Source organism: Haemaphysalis longicornis, unplaced genomic scaffold (genome assembly GCF_048455015.1).
Source record: "Haemaphysalis longicornis isolate Haplotype H1 unplaced genomic scaffold, Haemaphysalis longicornis Haplotype H1 scaffold_2, whole genome shotgun sequence".
Classification (NCBI taxonomy): domain Eukaryota; kingdom Metazoa; phylum Arthropoda; class Arachnida; order Ixodida; family Ixodidae; genus Haemaphysalis; species Haemaphysalis longicornis.
The window spans coordinates 208,964,438-208,988,988 of record NW_027526295.1 but is presented as its reverse complement, the minus strand read 5'-3'; the positions used below and the strand labels follow the sequence as shown (position 1 = coordinate 208,988,988).

Below are 24,551 nucleotides of genomic sequence, written 5' to 3'. Positions count from 1 at the left end.
AATCTACCAATCAATCAATCAAACTTTTGTTCGCGTTCTTTGGTACTCGCAGTAATTTTCTTCATTTTTGCTTTTGTTTTTTGATGTTTTTGCAGTACTCTGCGCCGGGCGAATACGCACTACAGTTCGCCGCTTTGATACTCCCAGCGGGAGCACTGCTGCATTAGCTTTCTGAGGCTAATGTACCAGAATTCCATTACGTTTATTCGAGACAAAGTTATGTTTCCACCGGCGGCCCCGAGATGTGTTACCGAATTAAATGAATAAAAATGACTTCCGAAGAGGGAAACGAAGAAAGCGAAAAAGGAGGATGCAATTAGCAGAGCAGCATCCTTTTTGATCTGTTCACTGGGTAGCGAGCGTCACGCTACGGGAGAAAAGAGAGCGAACGCGGAGGCTGGTCAGCACCGAGCGTGGTGGCCATCCGTCGCGCTTCGGGGACTCGCGCCAGCGAAGCGCGACTCCGGCGCGCTTCGGCCACTTGTCTCCTCGCCACGCCCACCCGGTCTCTCCGCAACAACGCGCTGCCGCCACTGGTGCGGTACGGCAACAGGCAAGCAGACCGGCACTGTTGAAATAAGCCAGAGCCTGCACGACCGGTAGCAGCGCCTCCTAAATATACCGGAGTGCATGAGCTGATATTTGGTACCATGCATAGGAGGCATCGCACATTTCCCGGTAGCGTGCACTGTCTAAGGAGTTGGACTGCTTCTCGGCGTCCGTATCTGCGATGCGATCGAGATTAAAACGCAGGCGTGTACGTGACGTTGCAGGCGACGTTCGAGAACCCTAGGTAGCCCAGTTGATCCGGAGCTCTCCACGGAGCGGGCTTCACATATAGCCCCGCTTTTCCGTACGTTCAACCTCAAATTTGAAGTGCGAAGCTGTTCCGAGTTCGTCCTTCTGGGCTTCTAAGGGTAAAAATCCTCGGTCGGATTATCAAAAAAAAAAAAAAAAAGGCTGGTTGCTTGAAGGAACCGTTCGTGACTGACCTATACGGCCGTCGTGGAGTCACGTTTTTAAGGCGCCACCGATTGTCCTGTCGATGGCAGATACTAAGCCGGAAGCCAATCAGAAACCTGTCTGGCGTACGAACCGTTTCAAATGCGAAGCATAAATATCTGGATAAGAAAGACAAGAGTGACGATGGAGACGCCGTTACGATATCTTTACCATGCGGATTTACAGATAAGGGAAAAGTATGCTTTAAAATTGTGACCTTTAAATTTGGGCATAAAGCTATTCTCAACAACTTGTGGTTAGAACCAGTCCAAAGTTTCATCTCTGTGGCTCAACAGAGCTCTACTCTGCGGCTGAAGTCATTAGTGCGGCTTGGTGGGTAGCCCGAGATTAATTCACAGGCGAAGTTAAACGTTACCAATCAAGTGATACCCAAGGTATATTAATGGGCGAAAAACTAATGGGCATGATTTTATCGGCAGGCGAATGTCAGTAATTGTTTTTTTACACAAATTCAACTATACATGCGCTGTTGACACAATAAATTCAGAAAATTATACTCTTTCATCACTGGTGCGCAGGGTCCACTCATGCGCCTTCTGCGCGGTTGTGGGCGTCCGCAGACAATGTGTGCCGCCGATTTCTATAGGCTTCTTTTCGGCCCTAGTTTATGACACAGCACTCTATAACATCGTATTAGAAACTACAATATACAAAGATATTTGGTGGAAAGTTGGTACCTAAGACGGCTGCAGCCTCGAAGCTGCAGTGGAACTACCTGTCGGTGAACAACGTGTCTAGCTCACATCCCACCCTTCAACTCTTTTGCAAACCTTCGAAGCAGCATGAATGATTGCCTCGCTTAGTCCTAAACAGAATTCGTTGATTTCCTTGGGATAAGTTCGCTGCTTGTGTGCAAGTAGCCGCGCAAACCACGTTAAGCATTCACGTCACTTGGCCTAAATTAATCCGCATCCTACGTTATGGTGCGACTAATGGTCCGCTAACTATGCTTAGGGGCGCTGAAGCTCAAGAGCGTTCATTATTTTCATCCCTTTGTTCCTCAGGTCAACAGTGCTCACGTCAACGTGGTTGCGGGACCCCTTGAATATTAAATTCGGTTTGGTCCGAAAATTGAGCCCCCTTGCCGCCAAGTCCAGAAATTATTTCTTTTGTTTACATTCAACTGCTTGAATCGTCCCCTGATGGGATACGTCTCATCAAAGTGTTTCGTTTACAAACAGTAGCGCCATGAGCTTCGCGCTAATGTTCCGTTGTCGAACGTTATTTCGGTTTCCATGCACCGCGCCATTTTTTCTCCATAAAGTTGGCTTTCTTTCATTATGCAAAAGCTTGCAGTGAAGCATGATTTACAGGCAGTTTTTACACTGGATGGAAGGGAACCGCAAAACCATGGCAACGTGCCTCATATAGCAGTGCCGCTGTAAAAGCAAATATGATTACCTCATTCTTTTTGAAGAAGTGTTAACACTTTTTTGTTTCGTGCTGGCCCCGTCCTCCTCCTTTTCCCTTTGATATTACACAGTCCGATAAACACTGTTTTAGAACGTGGCATCAGGATTATCTATAAAAATGGTTTATAACTATGACACACACGCACAGATAGATTAGATTAGATTAGATAGATTAATTAGATATATTATATAGATTATTTTAGACAGATGTGATAGATTAGGTTTAATAGATTAGATAAGATCGATTATATTAGATAGATAGATAGATAGATAGATAGATAGATAGATAGATAGATAGATAGATAGATAGATAGATAGATAGATAGATAGATAGATAGATAGATAGATAGATAGATAGATACAGACAGACAGACATCGTATTTTAAACTAAAGAGGCGTTTATGAAGAGTGCACAGTTCTTACCGTCTGCGCAAGGTTGTCTACAAAGCGGAGACCGAAGTAAGCCGTCTCCAGAAGATTCAGATGCTTGTACACCACGTCAAGAAGGTCTTGGCCCCGGGACGTGTTCTGCGAAATGAAAATAAAACTCACGTTATACACCGAACAGAGTCACCACGCACACATGCATTGATTCGTTTCCCCGCATACGCGCAATAAAAGCCCGTATAGTCGTGTTGGCCTGTTGCGACGGCACGCATTGTTCAAGGTCGCTCCAAGAAATGTGACTCTGCCACACTAAGACGTGTTTTTCACACTGAAACATATATTCAGTCATTTATACCCAGGACATCATAGGACTCGAACCACCTTCCCTGCCAACAATTGCCATCGAAGAACCCTCACAGAATCACGAAGAACCTTACTTGACACTGTTTTTGCCGGTACCATTTAACCGCACTGCTTTTGTTGTATTCTTTGGATAACTTTACCCACTCCCCTCCAAAGCACCTGGCTTTGAGAGTAAAATAAATGAAACGAATTGAAATGAAGAAAACGTGCACGTGCCTGGTTGAGCATAACAGCAACATAAACGTTGAAGCTTTCGTTTCCTGTTGAACAAGTACGTATGGAATGAACTCGCTACAGTTTCCCGCCTTTATTCGTGAAAGTACACACCTCTCCCATTTCACGTATGTTTAAATAATGCATGCGTGGCTGTTTAATCCTCCGTTGAAAACATCCTGCGTTACCGCCAGTGTTGGTGACAGTCAGATCAAATAGCACTTTAAGACGTTGGTCCATTAATTTATAAATGAGGAGATGGTTACCAGAATGATTAAAAAGTTTCCGCGCGTATAGGCCTGACATGCATTACACTCATCGGGAACGGGCGACAGCACTGCGTGCAAATGTGTGTATTAGATACGTAGTGTGTTTCAGCGATAATGTCTACAAATTCTCTAAAAGATAACACAACTGTACAGCGCGTCATCAGCAGCGATATTCGTTGTTAAGAAACAAAATTAAACATTTACGCAATAAATTGAAGTCCTGAACAGCAATGGCAGAAATAAGCTTGTTTCGAACGCGTGTGCGGCTTGTTCTGGCTTTGGTAAATATCCTTTATGATGTCAGATATACCTAGCATTAATCGTTCACCCACGTCGAAATCGAAACTGGGGCATTCGAATGCGTGCTGACAAGGCTTTGCTAGCTTAGGTACTGCAGACGCGAACTTCTTTTTATCCGTGCATAACAACAATCGGTTTGTGTGGAATCTGCATTGCCTTTTGGTGAAAGGCCTCAAAGGCCTCGACGAATACCCAATCGACGTCTGTTTTTATGGGATTCACACGTTTATGGGAATTTATCTGTGGTTTTATCTGCCTTTCACTACATAAATTAAGGTGGTATGAATGCGATACAGTCAACTCTCAGTAATTAGAAGTCGCTTGATTGGAATTTTCGGTTAATTGGAAGTGATGTTCAGGTACCGGCAACTTTAGATGCAACTGAATGGAAGAGGTCGTTTGATAATGCGATGCTAAAACACATCATATCGGTTAATCGGAAGTTATTTCGAATAAAAAGCATGGAGGCGATCGTATATTTCTCGATTAAAAAGATGTGGTTGATGCCTCTTTCATAGGAATCGGTAAAACACAAAAGTGGAATGTGCCTTCACAGGAGCATTTTTTGTGCATCCATATGAACTTGCACATCGCTATTTATATTAAAGTCGGTATGACACCGTTAGACGCATCAACGTTAGACACTGGATTGCACGCGCCTGAACATTGCGTAAATCCGACTGAAACCCCAGCCCCTTGAAAACCGTGCGAACGAAACCGAAATCCGACTGAAACCACACCCACTTGAAAACCGTGCGAACAAACGGAACCGAAACCGAAAGCAGTAGGTGGCGCAGGGTGACTCATTCACCCGCGTCCCCCGTACACGAAGACGCGGGCGTCGAGGCGCCAACTGTCACCGCTCATTAGTGTCATGATGAACTACTTCGCTTCGCCTCTCCTAGAAGGCAGTATCTCCTAGACGGCATCTGAATGAAGGTAATAGTGGGAAAGATATAAGGCGCGTTCGTAGACCTTCTTGCGCTTGAAGTCGTAGCGCAGTGGGCAGAGTGAGCGCTGTGTATACCTCCCGTTGCGGCGAGAGAGTTCGTGGCTCGAATCCGGTCGCCGCCGCGTCAATGAAACTTTTTCTGGCGACGTCATTTCCGTGACGGATATGACACCGGTCAGATCAAGGTGTACCCGGGCATAAAACACTTTCGTGTTAAAATTCAAAAATTTTAAGTGTCAAAGCAACGCCTTGCTCTGAACTATGTCCGCGCCATCGCAACTAAGGCAGCGCACGGTCGATAAAGCGGCATGTGTGCTGAGACTCACGGCCAGCGCACGTGTCTCTCTCGTCAGGTCGTCAACCTTGTTTGTTGCACACAGTTCCGCGTGAGCATGCTTCGAATTTCGCTATGTCTCAACTATCATGGCAACCCGTTTCGTACGCCCGTACTGCCGACGAGAGCCGAGATTCTGAACAAAACCAAGAAGGGAGACGTGTTTCGGACTAATGGCAATACTGTCATTGTATTTTCTCCTTAATTAAAAGTTCGGTTAATCTCAAGAATTTGCGGTCCCCGTGGACTTTTAATTAACGGGAGTAGACTGTATAGTAGTAAAAGAAGATAAATTGAAGGATCACAAAACATGACAAGCCGGCCTGCCTGCCTGCAGGGAACTGTAGATCCATCGATCGCGGGCCCTTTGCTTCACTGCAATACATTAACTGCGCTTTGAAAGCGCGTCACGCCTAAAACAATACCCGTACATCAAAACACGGAGGAGACAGGCAAAGCGCATGCGTGCTTGTGGTCTCCAATCATCTCATAAAAAGAAAGAACCCGAACGCACACACTTTGAACGGCTTGAAGTCCATAAATCTTCGCTGAGAAATAAATCTTTTCGTACAGGCTTTGCTATCACACCCATGAAAATTGCAGGGTGCCGTACTCGGCCGGTCGTGCGGGCGTTGCTTCAGAGGCGAAGTAAAAGCGTTGCGAGAGGGGTCGTAAAAAGAAATTGCGTACTTGAAAAGAACAATAAGATGTATGACTACCACTTTTAATCGATTCTGGCAACACGTCGCTAGTGCGGTCACTTTTCCTGGACGAACTTGGCTTTCCGTGGACATGCAGCTAAAGGACGTTTTAGGACCATGGGCTTGTCCCAAACGCGCTTTACGGGCTACCAAAGCTCTGATAGAGTACCTGCAACACACAGGTCTAGACCAGTCGCTGTGAATAACTCGCCGTATCTGTACGCATCAACTTCTTGAACATCATCGCCATCATTTTCATCACGTCATCAACTGGCGTAGCAAGTTAGGCATTTTAGCCCAGCTAACATCGCCAGACTTCATTAAAGATCGCTCTCTCTCTCTCTCTCTCTCTCTCTCTCTCTCTCTCTCTCTCTCTCTCTCTCTCTCTCTCTCTCTTGGCTACGTGACAAGTAGGCTGCGAAACATGTTATGGTAATCCAAGGGTCGTGGGTTCGGGTCCCATCTGGACAGCATGTTGTCCTCCACTTCCCTTCATATAAAAAAAATATTTCCACACGAAACAGCGAAGTCCTTCGAAACAGCGAAACAGCGAAGTCCTGACCGACCCGCCGTCGTGGCTCAGTGGCTAAGGCGTTGCGCTGCTGAGCACGAGGTCGCGGGTTCGATACCCGGCCGCAACGGCCGCTTTTCTGATGGAGGCGAAAAGCAAAAACGCCCGTGTGTACGAGATTTCGGCGCACGTTAAAGATCCTCAGGTGGTCAAAATTACTCCGGAGCCCTCCACTACGGCGCGCCTCATCGCCTGCGTTGCATCGGGATGTTAAGCCCTACAATCAATCAATCAATGTTCTTGACCGCTGGCTTCCCTTTCGGCGTCCATTCAACAAGCCCCTCATTTAAAAATCTGATTGGCTACACGAATAGCGAGGGACTCAGTTCTGACAGGCTTGTTGCCAAACCCGCTGTCAATTAATTGCTCTTGATATGTCGTAGGCGACCGAACCACGACCTGGGCCTAAAAAGAAGATAACTCCCGCCTCATGCGGGAGCGACGTAGGTGGAAAACTTGGATGATGAAAAAAAAAAAAAAAGCACAGCTTGCACTAGTGGTGCAAGGCTGGAAAAACAACATAGCTGGCGGCCCCTATTCCTTCGTCGGAGAACCGGCTGTGCACGTCCCATTTACTTCCGAACTTGCCGCCGCAAGTTCTCCATGACTGGCAGACCCGGATCGTTTTGTCTTCAGGCTTTCACATCTCTCCCAAAGTGGACCGCGTTATTAGCACGCGCTAGAACCCGAGGCAGATGGTCTTCGCGAACTCGGTGTCTGTAGCGCGAACTCGGCGTCTGTACTACTTACTTAAGGCACGAACGCGCGTGAACTGGCGAAGAGAACAGCATGCGAGAGATCACGCCACGAACGCTGGGCAGTGGGTTCTTGAAGGTCGAGCTGGCGACGCCGGGCGCTCCTCACGACGCTCACGTGCTCTTGGTATTTTTTTTCTGATAACGTTCGACGGCGGAACTAAAAGATTAAACAGCTCTGCTGTTAAAATAGATTAAGCAGTTGTCGGAGATGGAAAAGCGTCGCATGTGACCAGCTTCTGACGAGTGTACGTTGTTCGCTTCGCTTGGCACGTCACACCCATGCGACGACTCATGCGTTTCCCCTTTAATGCTGCTACAGTCTTAACACAATGCAGGCGCATAGAATGCGTATCTAACAGATGACGGTTGGGGGAGAGGGTTCACAATACCACCCCCAGTCCTGCTGCTCACTTTAGAATGAGTAATGATGATGATGATAACGACTACACTTCGTGACGTACGCTGACATCTTACGAACGGGCAAAAGTTTGCTGGGAGACAGACATAAGTCAGTGATACAAAAAGCTAAAGGGACGAGGGCAAAAAGAGTGATAAGAAAGCGAGCAAAAAGAGGGAGAACAACAAGAAGATGAAGAACACGAACAACACGGGGGCGATGCGGGAGAGAAGATACTGCCCGCACAAACAGCCGCAGCAGCAGCGCGGAAGGCGACGTGTGGCCAGTGTAGAGCTGCTCTGCATTGTCTGCGGCCGCATGACAGAGCTAGTACAGGTCCTGTCTTCCACGAATAGAATGAATCACGACCCCGGCCAGGCCGCGTGCTACGAGCTGTCCGGCCACGTCAGTTTGCAGCCAGCGTCGGCCTGGAACAAAGTGTCGAGCGCGTCGGCAAAGGGGTCGATCTCGTACACCCTGCAAGCAGAGCCCGAAACAAGCGGGCGTGCCGCACAGACGGCAATCTGGAGCGCCCGAGATCCGTGCCCTCACCGACTCACGCGCATCCCTATATCCTGCCATACTCGAGCGCGTATTGTTCGAGGAGGAAGCTGGAAGCGGCGTAGTTACAGCCTCTCTCCCTCTCAGCACCGACGCGCTGCAGGGAAGCCATGCGACGGCGCGCACCTGCAGAGGGTGTTTAACATCGACCCCGACTCCTGCCTCGGGGTCGCCGTAATTACTCCCGCCATGCTGCCAACATTTGGCGCGCATTTAACGAGCGCCGACAAGACGCCCGCATGCTCAAGCCGCGCACAAAATGGCTCGGCAATGGCAGCTGCACACGAGACGCTCTCCGCATTGCGCGACGAGCTGGCTCGGTATGTGCATCCCAAAAGGAAGGAGAGAGCGCGTGTAGTTGTGCGGAGAGTACGCCGGGGCCGTTATTAAACGACGAAGACGAGACAAGGGCGAGAACAAAAGGGGCGCCACGCCGCGGTCCAGCCTGCGGAGGAGGAAGAGGCGACGCTCACGACACGGCGACGAGCCCTGCCGACGCACGAAGAAGGCGTGCGCGGGCGCGCGATGAACGATCGGTGATCTTCGGTGCCGACCGATCGCCCGCCCCGATAACCCCGCCGCCTTCGTGCGCCGTGGCGAGCGAACCCGTGGCCCCTGGCACGCACGGGTCAGACGCCGTGCAACAGGGCTGCCGCAGTCGGGGTGAAGGCGGGGGCGCCCTTGTGGTTCAGTGTACTCGCGGACCTTGTCGCGTGCCCGCACACCTGCAACGAACCTATTCTGGGAAGCCGGCACGCGCGGCCAGAGTTCCTGCTCGCCGCCATTCAGCAGTTCATTACCGCCGTTAAACACTGATGGGGCTAGCTAGCCCAGAGGCAGCAACGCGTGCGGGTCTTCGTTGCGCACGTTGAGTCGAAGGCACGACTGCGCGAATAACACAGCACGTGCTGCAGGAACAGCGTGATTGTTGAAGGATTGCAACGCGGCGATCCATGCTGCCCGAGAGAACAGGGGCGACGTTTCCTGCCCTCGGCCGTAGTGATATAGTCTCGTACGACGCAGCCCGAATTGGATGCTATTCAATTCGCCCCCTTAAATTACTCACCCCTCCATAATAGTAACGTGTTCGGTGGTATATAGGTTTCACAGCACCATGAGGGTAGACTCAGTTCACCAACAATGCGGGCAGTCAAGATCTCAGAAAATAGCTGTCTCTGATTGACTTCAGGATATCTGCGCAGAAGAACAGCCACTTGTTGCGGTAATTCAAGCACGGCTGTCGCGGCCTCCTCGGCAACATGTTCGAACGTCCTTCTTCAGGTACTTGGGTAAGACGCAGTATCGCGGGTATTCAGAGCAACATTGCCTCAGTGGCTAAGGCACTGTGCTGCTGAGCCCAAAAACGCGGGTTCGATTCGCAATCGCGGCGGCCGCTTTTCTGATGGAGGCGAAAAGCGAAAACGCCAGTGTGCTCGAGATTTCCGCGCACGTTGAAGATCCCCGGGTGGTCAAAATTAATCCGAAGCGCTCCACTACGGCACCCCTCATCGCCTGCGTATACCCGTTAAGCCTCATAATCAAATCGGAATAATCAATCAGAGCGACGTCGTCGTCGCGGATAGTGCTGTCTATATAAAGAGCGTCCATCCTGCCCTCGCACGTGCATGCGCTGTCGAGCTATGCCGGCAGGACTATCCAGAGACAGAGAAGCAGATGCGCATGATAGCTGCAGCTGCAAACATCTTGAATTGGTTTTTTTTTTTCTTCAAACGATGGCCTCGCTCACGGCTTGTCGGGGCATCGTGAGTGTATAGGAGGGAGACCGTACTCGCCGCTGCGGTCACTTTTTTACTGCTTCGCGTAGCTCGTCCATCTCGTGAGGATATATATGACATTCATTTGGCACTCGCCCAGGACTCGAACAGGCGCTGTGCGTGACTGCTTTCCTCGGCGGCGGCGGCGGCGACCGGGAAAGCGCGATTCGCGCGATGCCGTCCAACTCAGCAACGCACACCTGCGCGCAGACGTCCCCCGCGGAAGCCGGTGCTCGGAACGGAAAGAAACGCGAGGCGAAAGAAAGTAAAATCGGGAGACGACTCCTCACGGATTACGTGCGGAGGTGCTTACGTGGAGGATCGAGACGCGAACGAAATGGAGAAATAAGTCTGAAGACAAATAAAAAGAGAACGAGTAAACCACACGTCCTGGTCCCTGGAAGCCTGCGGTTGGTTGCCGCGGCTTCCTCCCGCGAAGAGGCGACAGTCACGCGCGCCGGTGCCGCATGAACGTGCACAGCGCGATTCACGCCACTCTGATGAACCCACGGGCTTCCTTCCTCTTGCGCCGTAGCTTCTTTCTTTTTTTAAAAAAAGAATTTTAAGCGGCAAAAAAAGCGCTCATATGTACGCGTTCAATTCAAAGATGCGTACGCTGCCGCTAATGTCGCTTGAGCAGAATAGCGTCATAGATAAGGAAGTGATACACATATGAGAGTTCCTGATGCAGGTATATTCCGAAGATAACGCGCATAGGGTTGAGTACTGCCTGAATGACGCAGTATCAGAGCCTCCAAAGCAGAAGTATTGTTGCGTCTTAGTAGACGGAGGTGTAGACAGCTGCAGGATGGCGATGTACCTATTTATTAGGCGTAGCGCTACACCGAAGAGTACATGCAGCACGGCGAGTCTCAGCGAAGATGGCTGAATCGTTCTGGCCCGCGAGCGGTGGACCCGCACGTTTGCGTCGTCGTCTTCGAACACCTGGCTGACCAAGGTGAGAGCGAGAGAGAGAGAGAGAGCGAGAGAGAGAGAGAGAGAGAGAGAGAGAGAGAGAGAGAGAGAGAGAGAGAGAGAGAGAGAGAGAGAGAGAGAGAGAGAGAGAGAGAGAGAGAGAGAGAGAGAGAGAGAGAGAGAGAGAGAGAGAGAGAGAGAGAGAGAGAGCAACTTTATTTAGCAGCACAAAATTGCGGCGACTACGTGCCGGATGGGGGCGGTTCCCTCTTCACGGGACCCACATGCTTCCGCGGCTGCCTGGCCCCTGGAGCAATCCCGTATCACTCACTGGGTATTGAACACTGCACGGCGATCACACACACCGCAAGCAGGGGATCGCTGCTTGACAAATATCCACGTGACAATATTGCAGTCTCTACGAGAGTTCTGCAAAGGCACAAATCTGCGGTCCGTCGTGACTACCAGGCATTCGGATAAGTGCCGTACCATTGCACTCATTTACTCAGACGCTCCCCCTTCGAATAAGAGAGAGAGGGAGAGAGAGACGCCAACGTGTGCAGGCAGGTAAGGAAACGAAGGGATCAAGAATTCTCTTGCGACGACGCGCCACAGTATCATGATCGTATCGTCGATGGGCGCCGCTATTTTAAGTACTAAACCTGGACGTTCAAGTTTTCAGGAAAACCCTGCCCACCGCTCCTTGCATGACTTTGCCTTCTATACCAAAGTGCAAGAACGCGCGCACTGCGAGGCGTGAGCCCATGGTCACGCGTGCTCGCGAACAAGTTTCACGCTGAAGAACTCGCGCTGCAAGTTTGGAGCCCAGGCGTGCTCACGCGGCCTGTTAGCCAATCAGCGTCGACTGATTTGGTCGCGCCGCTTCGGCTTCACGGAATGCTGTACACAAATCCTAAAAACGTTTCACGTACAAAAAAAAAAAAAAAAAACATGGTTAGATTTTGGACAAATTTCAAAGCGCGTCACGCGTAAGCTAACAAGCTTCAATATTAACTGTGCGAGAGAATATTGTGGGGTGCCTGCTAACTTTTTTTTAGTTATAGCCGTCCGAGATTTATTCGCCTGTTCGTTTTGATAGGCTTCCGGAAACTCCAGTCACTGTTCACGATATGCATAGAATAAACGGGCACCATGACCCCTCATAAGAAGATTAAGAAAGGCGTTACACAAACAGACAGGTCTTCTCAGGGGTTTAAACCTCATACTTGAGGCACACGTTTAGGCGTTGCAATAAAAGATTGGTTTGAGGATAGTCAAAGTCGGAGAGGAGGAGGAGGAATAAACGTCTTTATAGAGCAGTCAGCCCTGGGGAAGAGCCCTCATTTCAGGACCCCTTGAGACCGTCCAGCTTCTTGAGATCTCTTCAAAAGCCAAGAACAGCGTCAGTTCTCCGATGATATCTTGTTAACAAGTACTTCAGCGCAGGTCCCACGCAAAATAACACCCGTTAGAGTTTGATTTGAGTTTAAATACAAATAAATTGGATTTATTTTTGTGCCACTAAGTACTATGGTGGTTCTAGTCCCCGTGATGATGATAATTAAATCTAAAATTAATTTTTAAAAGCTGAGCCGCATGAACACTTTTAAAAAAGCAGTGGACGCGGTGAGTGGATAGGTTACTATCGTAAACACGGAATCTCCCCGGGCCGAAACCACGAATGGGGATAAAGATTGGCATATATCATGGGGCGCGTTTGGGAACCATTATCCAGCAAAATTATACGCAACGTATACTTCTGCCGCCAAGAAAGTAGGAGTTTGCGTCTAGTTAAAAGTTACCTGAAAATGCGGTGACAACATGTGCGCGCCGCGCCACAGGCGAGATACGGGTTGGATACCGTTGAAACCAAGCAGAAAAGTGCACGTGGGGGGATAAGATTCAGGCGAAAGTTAAGCCAAAGAGACATAGGAGTTAGTGGAAGTCACTGAGAAATTCCTGCGGTGTATAGGGCCAACGGCTGACGATGACGACGACGCTTCCTCTCCAATGTCCGGGAGACCCGACGCGGCTGTTCAAGTGTCACTGATTCTTACGAGTAAACGTATACTCTCGGCGATTCTGCCAAACAGCGTACCGCCGCCAGTCGTCGCGGCTCCGACACCAAGAATTTCGGTCAGCCGGCTCTCAACCATTTGATTCGTGGCCACCATCTGCACGACGACAGTATACCCCCTGGAGAGCGCAAATATGAGGCGCGCCCTTTTCGTGAGCCTGCGGCACTTGCACAAAGATAATTCTCCTAACCGCAGCAAATGATCACGTTTGCGGGAGCGGTTTTAGCCACTGCAGGTCACCGCATAGCCCCCAAGCGATGGCGATAGTGCTGTTCAGTGAGCAGATACGGACAACGAACGCAAAAAGCCATCGCCACGTCTTAGGTGGCGGCCAAGCATCCCATAAACTTTTCTGTGGTCCCAAGTTGCGTGCCGGCATGCATGGCGCTAAAGGCAACGTCGGTGGAGTCGGTCGGGGATAGCCCGGTGAAACAAAAAATAAAGGCGGGCCACAAAGGGCGTTGCATATATGCATGAACGACCTCCTTACATCAATTTTCGGACACGCATGCAAGCCCCCTGGGCCACGCGGTTTTTTCTAGCTTTTCGTTCGCGGTTATCCAAGGTGACTATAATGCGCGAGAATGCGGCGGGCCCGAGGCTAAACCTTCATTGTGTCGGCGCTGTTCGAAGATAAGAAACACGCTAATGAACGGAAAACGCTCCTCCAGTCACGTCACGTCAGTTAAGCTACGGAGAAGGCGGAAGAAGAGTGTATATATAGTTAGACTCTTTAACTTTCGACCGCACAAGTGCTTTGTCGTAACTCAACTTACTGGCCTCCTCATTACCGTAGCCTTTGGAGACCATGGCCTATCTGACCAGCCGTTACGAACAGCCACCGCGCTATGGTTAATGAGCGCTGTGGGGAGAGAAAGTTGCCAGCCTAACTGAAGCGACAGACACAGCTTCCGTCTGCAACACTACTCTATAGCCGCCACAAAAATAAAAATAAAAGCGTGTTACTTTGTAACGAAAGTGTATGGCTCGGTATCGTGACGCGTGCAAAGCGTGCATGTTCAGATTGACCAATAGGCTGCGCCGTTAGTTTCACAGCAGAATGATCAGTGTCCCACTGCAGACAACTAAAAGTTGTCTTCTTCGGCCTTTTATATTTAATGCACCATGCACAGACGACGAGATGAGGGCGCTTTGTCTTGGAATGGCCCGCTGCAATAGTCGAATAAAAATCGTGGCAGAGGCGCGCAGTGCTCATGTGCACAACCGACATCCACAACCCTGCAGTACCATACGCACGTGCCAACTCCGGAGTGCGCCTTCCTACACAACGTGCATGGGGGTTCTCCGGGCCATCGGACTGACGGCGAGCGTTACGTGTTTCTGTAGCCTGGACGGTGCGGGGGACCCCCACAGGCGCCCCCCGGCACAAGAGAGCCGGACGACCCAACCTAATTCGGGGGGCCTCTCCAGACGCCGCACTGTGATGATGACCGTCCGAGGGGGGCCGAACTGCACGGGGAGGGCCCCCGCTGATGGACGAGCGGGCAATTGTTATTTTCCGCTGCCCTCTGGTCGGCCCTTCTTCCTCTGCCGCATCGCTGAAGCTACGGTCAGCAAGGGCTCGTCCCTGAACCCGCAGGCCCCGGGTGAGCGAACGAAAGCATTTGATCGTGTCACGGGCTGAATCAGAAGGACCACGGGACGCTGCCGTAACGGTCGCTGTTTCTGGATCCATTCGGCGGTTCCAGCGCCGCTCGTGGGAGAAGTGGACCGTGCATCGCGTGATTAACAGTTCGCCGCTGCACGATTGTTCGTAGCCGGCAGTGTCATAGGGGCGCCTGGCATTCCTGTGGGGGCACAGGGACACGGCGGTATCGCCCTGCAGCGTAACCAGTCACCCCTCAGTCAATGATCCCGACCAGGAAAGAGAGCATCAGTGAGCCACTATGCAGAGATCGTTCTCACAGAGGTATGGGCAGTCACGAAGGTTAGAAATACCTTTAGGCCCAAACTAAATTGCGAGAGAACTATTATGAGCACTTTGTCCCCGTGCTGCTCACCATTAGTTGTCCCCTCCGGCCTGACGTACTCAGACGTACCTCCAGCGTTTTCAACGGTTCAACAACAAGGATTATTCCGAGTCTCCCAAGGCTGAAGAAGCGTTTCTCTTCTTTATTCTCGTATTTTATTTGAACTCACCGCAAGAAGCGCAGCCGGCGAAACATGCGTGTGTCGTTAAAAACGCGTACTACGAGCACGTGCAGTGCTGCCAAACGTGCCTTCTTTGTGGGACGTCCGAGACCCGCCACCACAGAAGTGCTTCGCTCACAAGAAGAGAAGGTGCGGGGGTTCGTCGTGCGCTGGAATGGACAGCACAACGAAGACGACGAGCCAGACACAAAATAAAGGACGCGGCTGTGTCGGACGGAAAGGAGAGGAGGAAAGACAAATGGCCGGTGCGATTACCTCCGGGACAAAAAGCCTCTTTAAATGTTTAGGGAGAGAAAAAGAAAAGCGCCTCGGCAAGAACGCGAGCAAAGGGCTTTTAGGCAAGGAGCCATTGTCCGCCAGGGACGAACCACGGTGGAAGAGCATGCTGCTGTGCGTGCATGCAAGGGCTGCTTGAGCAGCGCGCTGGACGCAAGCGGTGCAGCCGAAGACGGGCGAGCGGGGGGTCTCACTCAGAAGACTAGCGATGACCTGCCCTGCCGCCAGACTTTGCTGCTTTTTTGCAGGCTCGGTATCTCGCTCTTTTCATGCGGAACTTCCTTTTCACTGAAGATACTCTTTCTTCTTTCACATTTTTCTTTCTCCGACGTTTCATCATAGTGCGCGACCAAGTTTTCGCGGCCTTTTGTTGAGCCACATCGCCCTCGCATGACCACGTGGGCTCAGGGAAACTGACGTGACGGTGCCGACGAACAACGGTTTGCATCCTTGAGCGGGGTCTCCGCAGGAAGAGTGGCTCTTCCCGTCTCTTTTGTCCGTATCCGTGACCCCTTTATTTCTGTTTTGTTATTACCAGGTGAAAGGGAATGTTTGTCATTCTCGTCGGCCCGTCAGCCCGGCTCGGAAACAGACGGATACGGCCACGGCTTCTTAACTGCTGCGCCATGAAGGCCGCTGAGTATGCACTTTTTTTTCTTCGAGTTCCTGCACGAACCCTAAAGCATCCGCAACATACTCGACACTCTTTTATTCAGTGTGTGTCTATGTGTGGTTTCTGTGTTCTTGTGCGTGTGTGTGCGGGGGGGGGGGGGGGGGGCGATGGAGGGCAGGTGAGCAGATACGATATTGCTATTAGAAATGAGGCGTTCGGCTTTGGCCTTGTGTATGTGCTGCCCGCCTGGCGAAATGGTTTGACCACTCCGGGCGGTCAGTGACGATGTCTATGAGTGCTATGAGTGCATGAGAGTGAGTGTTGGGTGACGTGACCGCGGGTGGGGACATGTGTGGGATTGATTGGTTTATGTGGCCAATCAATGGGTTATATTAATTGTTTTGAAAGGGGTCCTCGCTCCTTATTTTTATTGTTGCAGTTCCTTTAGGTACATATGTATATATATTTGCTGTGTTGCTGCCATTTCTTTATGAATCTGCCTCACTTCTACGCCTGTACCATCGACCATCACCGGCTGTGGAATTTCTGTACTTGCTCCCCCCTTATGTAATACCCCGCAAGGGGCCCTTAAGGGCATAATAAATTATGATGATGATGCTGAATTGCAGTGTTCGACATCAACGAGTGGGGCCTTACTGGCCACAGCGAGTGTGGTTCTGACGAGAGGGTGTACAAGAGAGAGAGAGAGAGAGAGAGAGAGAGAGAGAGAGAGAGAGAGAGAGAGAGATTGAACAGCGTACAGTACACAAATGTCGCTAGCGAGATATATTGCCTGGCATTATCAGCTCTAGCTGAACCGCAGCTGTCAGTTGCGCCCAGTGCATTATCGTTGGCGTCGTGCAATTACGATGGCCGCTGATAAGAACGGAAAGCGAAACCCGAGGGCAACCGCGCGCGCGGCATTCATCAAATCGTGCACGACATCCGCGCCGTATATACCATACGTGCACGCACGGACTTCACACGCTGCGATCGCTCATAGATACGCCCGGCATGCGTGAGGCCGCAGTGCGTGCGTTTATAATGTTCCCCTTATTAGAACGCCCGAGTAAGGACGGCTGGAGAGGGGACTTGGGCACCGAAGAATGCAGCCAGATGATGAATCGTACGGCGCGCATATTCGAGATCGCTTGTCGATCGCTCTCGTGATCGTATGAATATACGCAGTGTAGAAAAGTGAACCAACTAAAGCACAAAAAAGTATCTCTAGTGCAGAATGACGGGACCGAATATTCATTCTGCTCTGCACTTGTTGCGTTTTGTTTTGGCTTGCCAGCAGTAATATTTCATTGCCACATCAATTGGGCTGGATCACGGAGTCGTGCGTCAGATTTGCAAGGAAGCTATACGCGACCTTGAATACAACGCATTGTAGCAGAAGGGAGTGTTGCGGTTACGCCTTAGCTTCATATGCAAGGCGCCGAGGACCGAGCCCAGCGCTTGGGTGCCTTTCTTTTAACACGAAAACGTTTTATTCCTGGATACACGAAGATTTCCCTGGCGTCATATCCGTCACGGAAGTGACGCCAGTACAACAAAGCAAGCGGCCTGTAAAGGGTGCACCTCTGCACACAGGGTATTCTTGTGGGGAAGCAACCTTTAGTACTAAAGAGTACGTTATACTTAGGGTCCGTTTCGGCGGGTTTTATAATTTAAAACGAAAGTGTTTTATGCCGCGATACACCAAGATTTCACTGACGTCATATCCGTCACGGAAATGACGCCAGTACACCTTTGCCGAAGCGACCCGCCAGCAGGACGTCGCTCGCCAAGCACACCCACAAGACAGCTGCCGACCCGCAAATCATGCTCAGCTGCAGATTTCGCTGCACATTTCACTTTCGTGTTTTACCGATTCCTATGACAGATGAATCAACCCCAGTTTTTTTAAGCAAAGCTTATATGGCTAGTGTTGCGTGTGTTTGTCATGTCTACGAAGAAAAAAAGGCACGTGTCTTTGAAGCTCGAGGCATTGCAGAACGAGCGTCCCCGTGTGTGCGCTATTAGCACGCGGTCCCCATCAAAATCGACGCCATTAAACATTCATTTGGTCCTTAAGTCTATGCGTTTCATCACTTGGATATGAATTTTGAGTGGATTAATTATCAATAGGTACCATTTTCAAGATCAGTAGAGTGCCAGGCAGGTAATACAAATCACTCAATACACAAGACTCACGAATCTGGCGCCGAATCCAAACAGACTAACTACAACATGACAATGTTACATCACATTTCACCAACTGTTTTTCCCTACAACTGCCCAACATACAATACTCCAAACACCACCTATCACCTCGTATGGGAGTTCGTCAAACAACCCAAACCAATTCCATCACCTACATTGGAGCAGTGGGAGCACAGGCTGACCAGCTACCAGCTCGAGGATCAGGAGTACCTGATCTCCCGGGCGCGGGCTGCTGGGGGGCCTGAAGGCGGCCTGGACTGAGGCCACCACCCACTCTCCTTTCCTCTTCCCCTTTTCCATAAAAAAATAAATGTTATTCCTCCTCCTCCTCCTCGAAGTTTTGCCGCTGTGCGGCGTACCCACGTCGGCTACGTCCGCGTTCGCACCGCCCTCAATTTGTAGGCGTTCCAAGCGCTTGTGTCTTTAGTTTCCTCTGACTCCTTGGCGCAGCGGTCCCGTCGTCAAGACAAGTTGCTGTCATTCGCTTTGAATTACCCTTCTTATCATACCCCTCTTATCTGTCGTCGTAATGAAGGCGCCGCTTCGCACGTCATCCACCTTCACAGAGTGGAATGGCTCATATTTTTCTCGTTTTTGTTGTTTCGATTATTATTTTCTTGATTTAGGTTAATACTAAGTTTTTAAGCGTCTTAAATGATCGGTTCTGATGGTTAGACAACGCAACTTGACCTAACCTAATCTAGGTTACGTTAGGCTGGTCAGGCCAGGTGATGTTAGGTTAGGATACGTTAAGTAAACCCCTACGGGAAGATGACGACGGTGGTTGAACGCGAAGCTATCTCGTAATGGATTCTTTGGTTGGCCAGTCCCTAGGGGCATCCTGCCACCATCATCATAAGCGGTGTAACGGTTGAAGAAGTCGATAAGGCCAGGGCTGAAATGAAAGAGCACCGTAAGCACGAGGATAAAGCCTAGCGTTTTTAGATTAGCAAATTCAAAAACGCTCTGAAGTAGTAAGTAGTTCCAGGCGCGGCGCGGTGCTACCCAAAATAGCGCGACCTGACGTCACATCAGTGGGGTGCTTATATATCGTATAACGGCACTGCAGAAGTGTATAATCGCACACAACTTGTCATGAGATTGGCGATAAATTAAGGTTAAGCCACGCCTTCCTTTTCACGTCACGGCCAAGAGTCCGGGACATCATGGGACTTTCTCGCCTAAAAGCTCTGTCGCAATAGCATTGGTCACCGTACAAAGATTTGGGTACTTAGTGAGTGACTAATAATTATGATTAGTTTCACGAAGTCACACACAAACACTCATGGGATCGGCCAAGTAGAGTTAAGGTAGAGCCACGGCCAGCAGCAGCTGAAGACGTAGTGTTCAGTGTAAACAAATGTTTTGTAGTCTGAGCTACAGTGGCCGAGGTTGAGCAGTTTCGCGTGGCTCCTGGGGAGCCGTGCTGCGCATGCGCGAGGAGCAGTGACATCTCACGGCGTACAGCTGGCGCCCCAGAGCCGCCGCCGCCGCGACTGGATTGGATTGGATTAAATTGGATTGGATTGAATTGGATTGTATTGGAAATCGTTTTAGCAGCAGTAAGCATGTATAATCAGCTAATCCTAGTTTAGCTCACGCTACGTATATCCTGGCATAGCCAAGCTAAGCCACTGCTAATTTTTTGTATTCACGTGGTAAATGTTTTCCCATCTCACATTATATTTTCCTATATAGGCACCAAACTTCACCAAAGCATAACATCACATTTTTTGTACCCACAGTAAATAAACATACACGTTACCGCCACCGTCTCTTTGGGAGATAGGGAATCATTGTGGACTTCGAGGCCACTCTTAATAAAATAAAGACCGATAAAATGCAACATGTCTTTGTCAAGCACTTACTTGTGCGTGTGTGTGTGTACATGGTCTCGTGCTTGCGCATCGGCTAGTATGGAGGTTCGATATGGTGCGGATCCAGACGAGCAGATCCAGACGAGATGATGGAGGCCAGCTTGGGTATCTTATGCGTGTCTTGATTGAAGATGTGGAGAGAACCACTTGCGAAAACTAAGCAGTGTGGGCTGCGGTGGCGACGCGCTTATCAACGAAGAGAAAAATATAAGTCGCGCTTCCGAATGAAAGATCAAGAGACAGCAGGAAGGGGAAAGAGAAAAACTCGGAATGATTTCGCTAATAAGGTAGCGCCGCGGGAACACCTGTCCAAGCTGGTCTAAATGCAGACCAATCATTTCAGCCGTAAGAGATTTTACCCCAAGTGGAGCCAAGCTCTAACCAATTTGAATAGGCTGCCAAACAACAGTTGAACGCAGACGTTTCCTGCAGTAATTTGCCCTTATTTTTACTTTGCTTCCGTCTACACATTGTATCGCACAGATGCGCGCCCAGTTACCACGCAACCCCTCCCCCCCCTGCTCACTCAACGGGACAGGGGGGCTGCAATTCTCTCATCTAGCTATATTAGGTAACAAAAGGTAGCGCAAATTGCTAAACATTTCCATAAAAGCAGGAAGTGGCATGTGAGGTAAAACTTCCAGCCCGTCGACAAAGTCTTGCGATTTTACCAAACAAGGAACCGCAATCCCAAATAAAACTGTTCCTAAGAACGCGATGTTCCGGACTTTAGAACTCAATTATCAACTACACCGTGGCAAGACAGCTAGACCTTCAGTCGGCGCGAACGGAGATGAACTTTTCCAAACGCACCGCCAACTGCCCCACCAGAACAAAGGCAGCCCTTTTTTTTGTAGGACGGCGCCAGCGCGCCGCAAAATTGGCGGACGAACTTGGCCTCCCCCTTGATAGCGGCGAACAAGATCAACAAGTCTCGTGTCACCTACATACGCGCGGCCGTATCTACCAGGATGCCTCCCTCGTCCAACTGGTTTTTCGGTTTTAATCCAATGCAAAAAAGCAAACGCCTCGACGGCCAAATCTTCAAGAAAACCATCCCGATCAGCAAGCTCCTACACATTCGCTTGGTTATGTTTTCCTTCTGCACTGTGATGGACGATGGCGCATCCCGAGCGATCAGCCACTTGAGAGCGTTGTTCGCGGCTTCGGAGATGATCGCCGCCGCATCACTGCTCCAGCTCGCAGTGAAGAAGCCGGCGTGGCTGAGCGTCTCGAACAAGGGAGCGCGCGAGAAGCGGGTCACCCAAAGCTCGGAGGCACGGATGCTGCTGCGCTTCGCCGTTTTCTTTGAAAGGTTGAGCGACCGGGCCCGGACACGAGAGAGGGGAAAAAAAAGGAACAGGAGCGGACGGTGCACCAGCACGAATTCGCGCGGCATCCACAAACACTCACGCACGCACGGACAGCCCGAGACTATTATAGCGGCAAACGACACAACGACACAAACGGCGTGCGTGCGTGGCTACGTATCTAGAACGTCGGTGCGCGGCGCTTCGTCGCTGTGCAGATCGCATACGCCGGGGGACACAGGACTACGACGACGCCAGATGGCCGTGCGACGGCGGCCGGAAAGCGCGCGAGGCGGTGTGGGGAACGCTAACGGCAGCACGAAAACGCCGAGTTGACTCCGGAAGCGGCTGCAGGTGTCGTGTCCGCCAAGACCTGAGAGGGTCGGGTGGGCAAATGAAAGTGCGTCGATGGCTATTAAGGGGGTTCGCCGGGGTCGTGGGAAATTTCGGAAGCCCCGCCTCGTGGTACACTGCTCCAATTTTCGCGCGCTATTCTTCAACTGCGTCCCAATTGGAGCAAAAGTTCAAATTTATAGGTCCACATACTTAAAAAATGGGCCTATAAACATTCTTAAACTTTATTGTCATCCCTTTTAAAGACAAGTGCACCGTGCGGGAATGTGCTGCCGGCGTTTTAGGTATGACGCATGCAGCATGGCCTACCCATTTCAAACAAACGCGCGGCCGGTGTTTGCCACTGCCACGTTGACGCTGCCCGCCGTTGTCGCTTAGGCTGCGCTTCACGCAGTAGCTTGCTGCGCGCACGCGCTCTGCTGCGAGGGACTCTTTTTCGTCCTCTCCGATGTTCCGTTCCCACTTAACCGTGTCGGTTAAAGATCCGAGGGTGTAGGTACGTCATCTATAACCCCATCCTATCTCTCTCCCCTTCAAACTCTCTCTCTCTCCAAACAGTTTTTTTTTTTTTTTTCGCGCATGCGCATGGGGTTGCGCCGGAGGAATTTTCTGCGTACACGGGACCGCTGGATTTTCCTTTCGCCAGCCATGTAAAGCTTCGCTTTACAATTAAAACCAGTTCCACCCAGTGTGAAATCCGCTGAAACGGCGGGGCTGTGGCTCTCTTGTGCGGACTCGAACGTCGACGGGCGTTCCACCGAGAACGGCAGCGCCGTCGGCGCGCAAATTGTACGGTTCGCGCAAAGGAATCGGCAGCTAAGCGTCAGCGGCGGGAGGCCCCCTCCCCTCTCCCTTACCCAGCGGGAGGAAGAAGGATCGGACCGATGATTGACGATTGCTTGTGGTATCCCCTTTGTAGCAGGGTGATGACGTGTCATCTTGCCAAAAAGAAAAACAGTAATGTATCTATGTTTTATACTCGTCGTTTAATGTACTACCGCGGGTAGGCACAAAATACTTTTTTTTTGTTACAGGTGGTAGCTGTCCTTTTTTTTTTTTTTGAGATTTCGAAAATGATTTATTCAAACAAAATTTCACGGGTGAGTGAACTAAAGGCAGATGGACTTTGCCTGACTAAGGCCCATTCACCCGTACATGAGCATTGTTAACAGCGGTAGCAGCGAACATACGCGAAGTACAGAATGCGAGAAAACGACATCAATACCAAAGAAATTCACAGAAAGAACAATTCAGCCAAACAAATACAAATAAATGCAAAACAACAATCGTACCGCGGATACATCAGCAGAGTTCATTCCCTAGTACGGGTAAGAAGGTACTGCTTGACATCGCGATTGAAGGCACGTATCGAACGGGATTCGAGGACCATTTTCGGAATATCAGGATGTTTGTTCAGGAAACAGGGTAGTAAATAACCAAATGTTTGGGTCCCATAATTTGTCCTAATCATTGGGGTTTTGTATAGTTCGAAATGTATAATACATGTTGGGTGGTTGATACTGTCTATAAAAGGCGGATTCATCGAGTTTGATATCGTTGCAAATGCGTATTAAGAGCTTAAATTCAAACAGCTGCGTAATTTTTAGCAATTTTAGTTCAGAGAACGCCGGTGAGGTATGTTTCAAGTAATGAAGATTTTCAATACATCGAACAGCTCGTTTCTGTAGTACTGTTATTCGTTTCATGTTCGTTGTATCGTAATACAATTGTCGTAATATAGTTTTAGGAACCAGTTGTCTAATTTTATATAACATTCCTATAGATCTTGACTTTTGCATGTAGCTTATCTATATGTGGCGCCCAGCACAGGCTTTCTTCGAAAACAACACCAAGGAATTTGTATGAATATACACGTTCTATAACACAATTTTGAAAATGTATTTGAATTTCAGTATCATACGGTTTATTTCTAGGCTTGAACACAACGTATTTAGTTTTTGCAACGTTTAGTTGCAATTGATTCACTTGTAACCAGGTTGTCAAGTCACCTAACCAGGTGTTAACAGCTGAATTTATACTGCTCAACTGCCTGCCAGAGAAAAATACACTGGTATAGTCGGCATACAAGATGATATCTGGTGTTCGTGGTATGTGTACAATGTCGTTAATATATACAATAAACAATAATGGCCCTAGAATGGCAATATTCTCCTCACCTCTTTTCGTCCACCAGCATTCTAATCTTTTTTTCGTCGCCTCGACAGCTCTGAAGTTAACTCCCTCTGTGCTTAACAGGATGGCAAGTTGGGCGATTCGGTGCTGATTCATCTCGAAAACAGGCGCGGAAAGACGTAGACTAAGAAGAGAAATAAGAAGAGAAAGACTAAGAAGAGAAATCCCTCTGTGCTACCCTCAAATCCTACGGCTTCTGGAAGCCGAACATTCCCCTCATGTAGATTTGGATGGATACACTCGCATTAAAACACGATGTACCGCATAGTTCATGTTTCTATGATCAAGCTATTCTGAAGCGCTTGTAACCCCTCAAACGAATGCCTTCCCCCGGCCCGTATACAGTCGGCTAAGGGGCCAGTAAAGCAAAAATAAGCATCACTCACCCATTCACTGCTCCTGCGCGCCTTTTTCTTCCGAACGGCTGCAATTCGTATGTATATTGGAAAGCACTCAGTCTGTGCTAATAGTTTCCTTGCGGCCAAGGTGAGTTGTAATAATAATACGCAGACATAACATCCGTCTCCCCGGAGGGTGTG

At 49.8% G+C, this 24,551-nt stretch overlaps 1 protein-coding gene across 4 annotated transcripts in view; it reads right to left on the bottom strand.

The window, feature by feature from the left end:
* The window catches only part of LOC144169854 (band 4.1-like protein 4), a 135,415-nt gene that overhangs the window by 62,517 nt on the left and 48,347 nt on the right, over positions 1 to 24,551 (bottom strand). For all 4 annotated transcript variants that reach the window (XM_077699245.1, XM_077699244.1, XM_077699243.1 and 1 more), the window contains exon 2: positions 2,859 to 2,963. In XM_077699245.1, coding sequence (XP_077555371.1) covers positions 2,859 to 2,963 — 105 coding nt within the window. The remainder of the gene's footprint in view (positions 1 to 2,858; positions 2,964 to 24,551) is intronic.